Source organism: Sinocyclocheilus grahami, unplaced genomic scaffold (genome assembly GCF_001515645.1).
Source record: "Sinocyclocheilus grahami isolate Dianchi unplaced genomic scaffold, SAMN03320097.WGS_v1.1 scaffold264.1, whole genome shotgun sequence".
Lineage (NCBI taxonomy): Eukaryota > Metazoa > Chordata > Actinopteri > Cypriniformes > Cyprinidae > Sinocyclocheilus > Sinocyclocheilus grahami.
The window spans coordinates 622,002-634,155 of NW_015505443.1; the positions used below are offsets into that span (position 1 = coordinate 622,002).

The 12,154-nt window shown below is 38.5% G+C and overlaps 1 protein-coding gene across 1 annotated transcript in view; it reads right to left on the bottom strand.

Annotated features, from left to right (window-relative positions):
- Positions 1–12,154, bottom strand: part of LOC107599308 (potassium channel subfamily T member 2-like) — a 95,380-nt gene that overhangs the window by 20,516 nt on the left and 62,710 nt on the right. Inside the window, exons 10-14 of the mRNA XM_016290860.1 lie at positions 11,059–11,239; positions 6,597–6,761; positions 6,207–6,343; positions 5,110–5,173; positions 4,197–4,305 (exon numbers count right to left, since the gene is read on the bottom strand). Of these exons, the coding sequence (XP_016146346.1) occupies positions 4,197–4,305; positions 5,110–5,173; positions 6,207–6,343; positions 6,597–6,761; positions 11,059–11,239 (656 nt within the window). The remainder of the gene's footprint in view (positions 1–4,196; positions 4,306–5,109; positions 5,174–6,206; positions 6,344–6,596; positions 6,762–11,058; positions 11,240–12,154) is intronic.

Here is a 12,154-nt window from a genome sequence, read left to right on the forward strand (position 1 = left end):
CTCGTATACCATTCATGCGAATCGGAACAGCAAAGCCCACTCAAATATATAACCGACAGGAAACATCTATGTAGTACAGTATTGTTTCTGTCTGCAATAGCCCTACTGTGTTGTAACATGGTGTGGTATATGGGCAACTCTGGTAACGCTGCCCTCTCATTCATTGATCTGCTAACCGTTATGCTCACGTGTTCTGATAATAATAGCTTTCTAGGACTAAACAGTATTTGGACAATTGGTAAATTTTTTTTAAATATCTTACCCCTACTGTTAGACCTACCTGAAAAACTAAAAAATCTGTCCCTTCTCTAACAAACGCCTCGATTATTTCCTGTTTTTATGAAGCCCCTCCCTCAGAAATACGCGATGGGCTGAGATTGGTCAGCTGGCTCAGTGTGTTGTGATTTGCTAAACCGCCTCTACAGCGTGTCTGAACATCCCGCCCCTCAAGCTCAGAATGTGCTTTGGTTTTATTGTAAACAATGACGTCCTCTATATTGCTTATCAATCTGAGCCCAATTGAGACGCAGAGAATATTAATCTTTATTCCACACCGATCTGTCCCTTCTCTAACAAACGCCTCGATTATTTCCTGTTTTTATGAAGCCCCTCCCTCAGAAATACGCGATGGGCTGAGATTGGTCAGCTGGCTCAGTGTGTTGTGATTCGCTAAACCGCCTCTACAGCGTTTCTGAACATCCCGCCCCTCAAGCTCAGAATGTGCTTCGGTTTTATTGTAAACAATGACGTCCTCTATATTGCTTATCAATCTGAGCCCAATTGAGACGCAGAGAATATTAATGAAGAGGATCCCGCAGAACCTGTGCAAGCACTGCTCTTAATGGTATGTTTGTTTGTTGTTGTCTCATACTTTTAGATACACTGTTATTTGTAAATGCTACTGCTTCTGTTAGCTTTTAATATATGGTTTTATTCTGATTAAAGCTTTGATACAGCACAGCAACCGTACGCACGTCCATGTATAACGCTTCTCATAGCTATGTGAAAATAAGTGTATAATTGGAACAGTTTGTTTTGATTGTGTTTATGGGGTGCAGTCTAACATGTGTTCATGCTTCATTTTTAAAAAAACGCATTATTTTTCAAATAATTTACCTTTATTCTACACCGCTCTGTCCCTTCTCTAACAAATGCCTAGATTATTTCCTGTTTTTATGAAGCCCCTCCCTCAGAAATACGCGATGGGCTGAGATTGGTCAGCGAATCCATTAGAATCGTTAGAAGACAGAATCGCGATTCATATATGAACAGATTTTTACGTGCACCTCTAGTTTTCTCTTCCTCTTCTGTAAAGCAGCGCAGCATGGCCTCGCCCCCTTTGCTGCGTGTTCCCGGGGGCAGGGTTTATCTGGGTTTGTGACATAACAGACCTGGGAAGAAGCTCGTTGTAGTCCCTACCAGCCGTTTCTGTAGGTATTAAACTGCCAGAATTTTAAAAGACGATATCTCCGTTTGCATTGAACTTTCAGCACTGCAACTTTGCAGATATTGTTTATGCTCAAACAGCAACATTACACACTAAATTAAGGTTTAGCGTTAGTTCTGGCAGGTCACGTGAGTCAAGCTTGCATCAGCTGATTCTCAGCTGATCACATCTACCTATAGGAATACCACACCTATCGCGGCATTCCTATATAAGCTGTATTCAGTATTATTCAGCAGCTTTTCAGCTTGCTTCGGAGCAAATTACCCTCCTCCATCCCCAGCTCCACCTTTTGCCACAGTCAGGACTTAGCTTTCTGATATTCCTTGCTAATCAGACTCCTTTATCTTGAATAAAGTGTTACACTTAAATATCATTGAGTACATTAATGATATCTGCCTTGTTCTGTTCTGTTAACCCTGGGGGGGTTATTATTGTTGCTCTCCCTGCTCATTCATGACAGGCTGCATGGATGGGCAGGGAGGTTTTTTGCCCAGAACAGAACCATACCGCCAAACCAAACTTTATGCTAAGTATCTATCATTTTGACGATAGTGGTCCTGACAGAACTAACGTTAAAAAAGTGAAATCGCAATCATCCACCCCTTTTAATAATATAAAGAATATCTGTATGACATTACCCAGCCGTTTCTGTAGGCATTAAACTGCCAGAATTTTAAAAGACGATATCTCCGTTTGCATTGAACTTTCAGCGCTGCAACTTTGCAGATATTGTTTATGCTCAAACAGCAACATTACACACTAACTAACGTTAAAAAAGTGAAATCGCAATCAACCACCCCTTTTAATAATATAAAGAATATCTGTATGACATTATATTCTGCAGTTCTTCCCTGTTGTACCGAATATCTATACTTTTCAAATTATCACATCGAAGTTAGAAATTCAAATATTGTGACAAAATTAATTTTGTAGGGTGCCACAAGTTTGTTAAAATTTCCAAAGGGTGCCGCGACTAAAAAAAGGTTGGGAAACACTGTACTAAAGCACATTGACTTGACTGTAAATTTAACTGTAGTGTGTTATTTGATATTACATTTAAAGTTAAAATATACGTCATGCGTTGCCGAACTGAATTGTGGGTCCGTTGCATTGTGTCACTGGCATTGCTTGCGGCAGAAGTTGAAAAAACTTTTCAAGCACCAACGTAGGCGTCAACCAATCAGATCACCTTCATGCAAATACCATAGCGTAGACACTAGCCAATCGCATTCATGCAACACCAGAAAAGTAATGTGATTGCCTGATGTCACTATGACAGTCAGCACCAAGCTTCAAGCACGCCCTCCGCCAAGCACTGACGCCGACTTTGCTCACTTTGCATTTAAGAATATTCTTATTATTTCCATAGTAAGTATGCAAAATGTACTTTTTCACATGTTCCAGTCAAAAGATGCATCCAAAACAATGAACATTACTGAAACATTTGTGAATCAAGATGTCATTACACCAAAAATAAAGATGTATTTATGCATGAATTTTAGTGTCAAGTCACTGACTGATAAGGCAGCAAGGAAACGTTCTCATTCTCTTCTGATGGGTGACCAGCAGCTCTGGGTTCGATTGACAGATTGTGTGATAGTGTGTAATCTGTGGTTGATCTCTGGGTAAACATCCAGCTGCCTCAGCCACTGACTCATCCTGTCCTTTCCTCCTCCGCCTTCTCATTGACTCTAAAACAAGTGCCACCACCTATGCTGGGCAGACCATCTTGCTCTCAGCATCACAGACACAGGTAATGCGGTGCTACAGGTCGTACAAATGTGGGTCTTCACATGAGAGGAGAGAACAATGCATCTTCTTCACATTTTTCATCTGCTGCTCAGTGGAGCGGCGGCGGCAGCTGCAATTTGGATCTCGAATCATTGCCTCACCTCACATTCTAGTGCACCGAGAAATTCTCCATATCATTTCCTGGTAATCATCCTAAAATAACCCTCACACACACACCACAGCAATTCCACAAACATGAGATGTGCAATACACCACACTTTAAGGTCCTGCTACTAAATAGGAGAATTATCGACTACACGACTACTACTACTAATATGGTACCAGTGGATGCCCGGTTATTATGGTGTTGAATATTTTATCTTGTTTTGTTCCAGTTTTGTTTTAGTTCATTTTAACAGTGCATTAATATCTTGCATTTTGTTTATATGTTTTATTTTTATTTTTTGTTTTCAGTACAGTTTTTAAAAAAAATCTTTTTAAATCTGTGTACAATGACTTCATCAGAAACTAATGCTTTCAGATAATCTAATCTGAGTACTTCTTATTTGTATTACATCGGGCAAGAATAATCTTACACTGTTTAGACAAAAAAGGAGAAAAGAGAAACATATGCCTTAAATTATCCTGAAATAATAATTTTTATATGCCAATTTTAAGTATTGACAATTAACATTCCTCACATTAATAATTAGTAAAGCAGTTTGAGTAGTTAACTAGTAACAAGTAAATTTACACTAGTTTTCATTAACAATAACAACATTGGCCTGCACACACATAATCTATAGCAGACATGGGGAATGGGAAGACTAGGAAAGTAAAAAGCATTATCCACATTTCCACAACTGAAGAGGGATATAAAATGGGTTGAGTGTTGAAGGACAGGGCTTCAGATGGAAGGAGCTGCCTCTCAACACACTCACACATGTACGAAGCGCATCAAATATCATACTCTTTAGTACACCTGCATCCCTGAGAGAAACACATTTTGCACGCTGACCTGCGAACTTGATGTGGAACTTATTCTCAGGTTTGAGGATCTGCACGTAGAGAGGGCAGTTTGGGGCAAAGTCCTTCACGGCCCAGGCCCTAAGAATGGTCTGATGGTCCTGTGACAAAGAAAAACATGAACAGAAGTATACCATTAGTCATAGTGTCTGCTCTTATGTACCAGCCATTACCCTCTTTACAGAGAAATTAACATCTAAAGTGCCTGACAACTAGGTGCATCTCATTAAAACATGTAGAGGCCACATTTCACCACAAAATCAAAAGAAAAAAATCAGGAAATTATATTTAGCAAAAAGAAAATAAAGCCTATTTTTAAGACCATTAAGATATTTTTTTAATGTAAAATTATTAAGCACATTTTCCACCAAATTCCAGACATCTACTTTGGATTTTTACTTAATTGTTCTTGTTTAATAATTTAGACGAGCTATATTTAAATTTTTATGAGGTAGTACATCAAATATCACATGATGAAAAAATACACATTTAGATAATATATCTTTTTATATTACAGTAATGACGTGTTTTTTTTTTTTTACATTAAGGTAATTGCAGTTATGGGAGAAGGGAATTAATGCAAATTTAGGTCTCCTTTTCTTAATGCTAAATATATTTAATGCTTATTTCTTTTGATTTTGGGTTGAAATATGACCCTGACGTTTTCTTGACAGGTTTCATGAGAGACAACCAATTACCTTCCCAAACGTCACTTACAACTGCCTTCAGGATAAAGCATTTCATGCTGAACTGTCAAAATGTGAGACCAGCAGGGAGAGTGAAAGAGAAACAGGCTAATACTGGAGATGTTTGAAATTGCTGCTTCCTATTTTCTGGTTGGAAATGAGAGGGTTGAAAAGCAGAATGGAAAAAAGGTGAGACTATTGAGTTGGAGGGGAACATACAGCGGCAAAGCGGTCCACTTCAAACCGGTTGCTTAGGATAAAACAGGCCTCGGCATCATCCATCCTGCAGCCAATCACGACAAAAAGAGGTCAGAGAAACAGGGCCAGGTTCCATAACAGGGGAAAATGGAAGGGGGTAAAAGAGAGAAAGACAGTGAACAGAAATTAAAAGATGCAATTCAGTTTCCAAAAGTGCTCATCTGATATCTGTGGCATGCTATGAATAACCTCAAAATATAACTCCAACTCATCCCTCAGGAAAAAAAATAAAAAATAAAATAATAGGAAGTGTGAGTTGTAGCTGATAAAAAAAGGTTTTCTTAACCTGTTAGCGCTGCTATGCTAAGCTATCAGGCTAAGCTGTTAGCTTGCTACCTGAAAACTCAAAACACACACAAATCTTTTCTACAGATAACCAAATTACAAGCAATAGCAGAAAATAAATACAATACAACAAAGACACAAGTTCAATAAACATACAGGACGTATAGCAGTAATTGTACTGTAATTTACTCTTTACTTCTTTTGTCATTGAAATATGGTTAAAGTGTAGGCCTACTGCTGAATGTTAGGGTTAGGGTTAGGCGAGCATTTATGGTAAACTAAAATATACTTTTATGTAATTTCTATTGTAACTTGTATACCATGTATTTAAATATATTTGTAACTACACATTTGTAATGACAAAGTTGCAATTTATTGCATTTAAAATATAATACATTTAAATGTAATATCGAATAACACACCACAGTTAAAATTACAATCAACTGTTTTAAATGTGCTTCAGTATGGTAGTCAACACATCAAAATAGGCGTACATCTTTAAAACAATGATTTAAAATGTACTTAGAAGTAAATCTTTTAATTTGATATTATTACAACATGCACTTATTAAAGGATTACTTAAGTGTCATCAGTGTGACTCTTTAAATACATCAAAGTTATTTCATTAATATTATAGCATCTGCAAGTACAGTTTTTAAAATCCCCTTTTCGAATTGAAGTACACTACAAGTGCACATTCAATACAATTAAGCACACTTCTTTTTCACATCAGGTGACTAGCATTGTTTATATATTTATTCAGCAGGTCTTACTTTGCCCTCATTAGGTCTTGGTCTTTGAGAGCAGATCCCTGCAGGTAGATGACCCTCTGAGCCCATAGCGGGATATGCAGTACCCTTCGCACCTGGACGTCCATCTCAGCGGGACATAAGATGACCACATAGTAGTCCTGGACATGATGAGCTCAAGTTAGTAGAAAACGAGGTCAGACAGACACTGCAAGCTAATGAAACCCGGATCATACACACATAAATAGCTTGATGAAATTCAATTTGATGTTCAGTTAATCCTAGTACATGAACCTCAGCTTCCAGTGCTCCTGAAGAGGATTAACCAGCGCACAGCAGGCTGTCTGAGCTCAAATTAGCATGACCGTACACACATTTACATGTGCGAATGGACATACGCACACGCATACCCACCTGCAGTCTGGGGTGAGCGAAGAACTCGTTGAGAAAGTCCATGAGTAGGTCTATCTTGAGACAGCTGACACACAACACCACATGCTTCTCGGTCTGGGCACGATAGCGGCTGTAGTTCCCTCCAGACTTCTGTCGCTCCATCCACAAGAAAGCCAACTGCTCAAACTACGGGAAATCCAAGTGAACAAAGCTTTGTTAAGACGGTTTTACAAAGAGGCATCAGACTACACATGGCTTCAGTCGGGTTATCAGAACCTGAGATAACTATATGTGAAATTAAGTTATGTGAGCAAACTAAAAGGTGGCATGGAGTTCACAAGACCTCTGAACATGTCCTGTGGTCTCTGGCACCAAGACATTAGCAGCAAATCATTTAAGACCTGCAAGGTGCGAGGTGGAGCCTCAATGGATTGCATTTGTTGGTCCAGCACACCCCATAGATGCTCAATCAGATTGAGATCTGGGAAATTTGAAGGCCAAGGCAACACCTTGAACTCTTTGTCATGTTCCTCAAACCATTCCTAAACAGTTTTTGCAATGTGACATTGTGCATTATCCTGCTGAAAGAGGCTATTGCCATTGCAAACATGGTCTGCAACCATCTTTAGGTAGGTGGAACGTGTCAAAATAACATCCACATGAATGCAGGACCCAAAGTTTCCCAGCAGAATATTGTCCAGAGCAAAACACTGCCTGCGTCAGCCTGCCTTATTCCCATTGTGCATCTGCTGCAATATCTTCCTTAGGTAAACAACACACACGGACTGGGCCATCCACCTGATCTTTTGATGCTTTTGGAGGTAGATAGATGCTTTCAGAGGTGGATAGGGGTCATCATGGGCACTGACTGGTCTGCAGCTACGCAGAAAACTGTGTGTTCTGACACCTTTCTATCTTGGCCAGAGTTAAGTTATTCAGCAATTTGAGCTATTGTAGCTTTTGTGTTTAGACCAGATGTGTTGGCCTTCGCTCCCCACATGCATCAATGAGTCTTGGGCGCCCATGACCCTGACGCAGGTTCACCAGTTCTCCTTCCTTGCACCACTTTCGGTAGGTAATAACCACTGCATACCGGGACACCCCACAAGACTTGCCGTTTTAGAGAGCACTGCCATCACTATTTGGCCCTTGTCAGAGTCCTCAGATCTTTTCACTTACCCATGTCCCTGCTTCCAACACATGAAATTCAAGAACTGATTGCTCACTTGCTGCCTAATATACCCCCTCCCCCTCTTTGACAGGTGCTAATGTAACGATATAATCAGTGTTACTGATTTCAAATGTCCGTGGTTTTTCTTCGTCCACCACTGGTGTGTAGATATTGGTGGTGATGTGGATCATGTTGGTTGTCTTATGGACTGCATGTGTTGTGGATTGTTTGGGTGATATTAGCAGTGAGTTTCTTTTATGTGTTTCTGTGCAAAAGCGCTCAGACGCCTGTTTAACAGAGGGCGTAAATGTCTGACAGAAGTGCTTTGCTCCTGGTATTGAGTTCATAAAGGGATTCTCAGCTAAGATTCGAGGTGTTTTATTGCGAGTTGTGGGTAATGTCTGCTATTCAGAGGCTTTCAGGCAAGGGTATTTGGGAATTGAGATTTGGCACTGTTTAATTGCAGTAGAAAAGCTTCGAATAAAAAAAACCCATTGCAATGTGTGCACAGGGAGCAATGGGATACGGAGGCTGCCGTCAGTCTGTGTGGTTAGATGGCTCTCTGCGGGCCATGAGCCATACTGGAGATTTCCCCTGTCAGGCCAGAAACAAACACAGCCTCGGCTGTAACGCTCGCACACCAGCTGTGTGTAGGGAGCAGCAGTAAATGTCACCTGGTATTTGTAGATGAAAAGAGTAGGACGGCCTTGCTGGAGCTGGAGCCACTGCCATTTCCTGTGTGGCGGAAACATACCAGCCTCCCAAAGAGGAAGCTGGCAGGGAAGCCCTCACATCACACATGAAAGACAAGCTCGCTCTCATCTCATTCTCTCCTCAGCCCGGCGGATGGCTGGCGCTCGTGAGCGAGTGTGTGTGAGACTTATTTGGGTGAGTGTGTGTCAGTAATACATGGTATATGTTGAAGAGGGATGTGAAACGTGTATCATTAAAGCGCTGTGTACATGGAAGTGTACGTCTGTGCACTTGTGTGTGTCAGACTGTGAAAACCACCAGCTGTGACGCGTCTCATGGGACCTTATGCACAAAAGTGATTCAGCTCAGTGCTTTTGTCATCATAACCACACAATATTTGCATAAAATGTCTGACAGTTGAAATTATGTGAAGTTGTGTGAAAGAACAATGCAGAACTACTGTTGAGGAAACTGAGTGAAGTCAGGATAAAATACTCTCTTTCATTCACTAAGCTCTCTGTAAATGTTTCAGAGTAATTCACACAATGTACCTAAATTCTGCACAGTTTCAAAGCTCTTCATGCGAACTTGCCGAAAGTTTGATGTGATAATCAAGTGGGACAGATGTATTGTATTAAGATGACTTTTGAGGTTTGTGTCACTAGTATATGAAGTTACAGTTTGATATGAATTACTGAAATGGGCAGTGTAAAATATATACAGTATAAATAATGTTTGCTGTATAAAAAAGGTATATATATTTTAATTAAATTGTTAAGTATAATCAATAATATTAGTATAATCAAATAATTTCAAATATATGTTTTAAAATCTTGTCTAGTTGAATTAAAAAGAATAATTAAGCTGAAAGTTAAAAACAGATGTTGCCATGACTTTTTGATCATATCATTTTTTTTTACAGTGAACCTGGTGTTTTACAGTGAACTTAAAGGTTGGTTTTGGACCAATCGGTAATTATTGGACATTGCTGTATAAAAAAGGTATATATATTTTAATTAAATTGTTAAGTATAATCAATAATATTAGTATAATCAAATAATTTCAAATATATATTTTAAAATCTTGTCTAGTTGAATTAAAAAGAATAATTAAGCTGAAAGTTAAAAACAGATATTGCCATGACTTTTTGATCATATCATTTTTTTTTACAGTGAACCTGGTGTTTTACAGTGAACTTAAAGGTTGGTTTTGGACCAATCGGTAATTATTGGACTGTGACAAGGGTCTGAAATTAAAAGGAGCGTGGGGAAAAAATACAACCAAAATGAACTAAAAACGCCTCTAAAATTTTAGATGTAGGGGCAAAATAGTTCCTCTATGAAGTTTTGTTTTTAATATTTATACCATTTCACACAAGTAATAGTGTTGTTTTTCCTCAAATATCAGTGCTATTGCAAATCTGATAATGGTTTTATACAACATTTCAATTAAAAAAAAAGTTCATTAACAACTTGTACTTTTGAGAAAATTACCTGTTTTGGTCTATTTCATCAATGACAGTAGTTTCAAACAAAGTATAACCATCATAACTGAATGAATGAATGAATGTGTTTTCAATGAATCAGGTGAGCAAATGATTCAATGACCCATTCATAAAAACACTGCTTCACTCAAAGACACATTAAGACTTTTTCGGCCGCCTACTGTTTTAGTTTCATTTTTAAAATATCATTTAAAATTTCCATACTCAGAATTTTATATTTAAAACACTAATCTCATAAGATTATTTATGCAATTATAAATGCAGTGTAAATGCATTTATGCCACTTCTGGCATATTAATTATGCATAACTCTGGCTGAATTAAACCGTAAATACAATGCAATGATGTTTTTTGTTGATGTTGATTTCAATTGATTAGTAGCAGCCCTATAGCGTCTAATTTTTCTAAATGAATGTATTGATTAAATAAGAATCTGACAAAAAGATGATGCAATTATGCATTACCTTTGTCCCTATAAAGGTAAAAAAAAATGTGCCAGGAAATGTAAAAGTTAATTTCTATCACTGATAGTGACATAAAAGGAAGAAAGGAAAAGTGACTGTCTGTACTCATTATTAACTGTTTACTCTAGTATTTCTCACTCAACCACAGTTGCTCCTAAGATCAGTTGCTTCCTTTGTCAACATCTGTTGATTAAAAATATCCAAATGGGTAAACTGCTTCCATGTTTCTTGTTTTGGGCTGCAAGATGCCAAAATATTGCTATGATTATACTGCCATCGCAGGATATTGTACACACAGAAAATGATAACTTAGGGTATTCAGCAATGCATTAAATGTGGATGTCACAACTGTGCATATAACATGCTTACATGTATGCACATACGTACAGTAAACTTGCTGATATTCAGACAAAGAGGAGGCAGCGAGTGTGATATATCTGTAAACAAACAGTTCAATAAACAAGAAGTCACCAAGCAAAACATAGTGGTGGTGTGCTGTTGTTCCTGAATGAATCAGGGTTTTTCAACAAATTGGTTGAGTGAATAATTCAATGACTAACTCTTAAGTACAGAATCGACTTGCTGAGTTAGTTGCATGAATTATTCAGTGACATACGTATATACAGTATATTGTCTGAGTGTGTCTGTTTACCTGTATTGGTAGAACTATAAGAGCCACACAGATCATGATGACCACCAGCAGCTGAGAGGGCCAGATCTGAGGTGTAACATCACCAAAGCCCACCGTAGAGAAGGTGACAACACAGAAATACAGAGAGTCAAAGAGCGTCAGGTTGTTCCCTGCTCGTTCCAAGTGCTGAATACCACAAATACTGGAAAAGAAAGAGAAAAGGACAGTTTACATGTAGATTTAAAGGCACAGCTCACCCAGAAATGAAAAGTCTGTCATTATTTGCTCACCTTCATGTTGTTCCAAACCTGTATGATGCTATTTTAAAAGCTTTTTAGAGCCTGACAGACGTGGTCTCTAAGAACCGTTATATTCTTAAAAACTTCTACTTGTGTCCCATGGAAGAAAAATAACAGCATACGGGAATGGACATGGTGTTGAGTAAATAATCTCTGAATAAACTATTCCTTGAAAGGCTTTTCAGGTGGACAGGTTTTCCGGGATTTGTATTTTATATCATCACCGGATGGTTTGGAGCAAACTGTGATAAACACGAGCCAAAACTCAATAACTGTGTGGTGAGCCACGCGCAAGACAACATGATGCGAATCCTGCTTGTGTGTTCGTATGTGGGTTATCTTTCAGTACAGCCAGTGTGTGTGTGTATGGGTTTGCTCAGTGTTGAAAGGCCGGTTGAGTCAACATGCAGCTGTCAGTGGTGAAAAGGTCATTCATTTCTCCCCCTTCTTTTTTTTTTACAAACGCACCAGTACCCAGTATCCCTGCTATTTACGTCATGGAACAAGAGAACACACACAAAACATGGTGTTTAATTAATCAGTACTTTAGAAACATCATCCTGTCAACTACTGTCAATTACCAGTCACACAGACAGCAGCACTGTCACACTAGTTCCCATTCTGCAATGTACAATGCAAAAAGACCTTGTTCTTACATGTCTACATGTCCACTTATAACATTTCTTGCACCAAAAGCACTATTTAGTTTATGCAATCATTTTATGCTCTCTCACTGACCTATTGTAAATGATCTGTTTTTGATACTGCACCTTAACAGTATCAAAAATGAAATTCAGTCAATATTTATTCACCCTTGT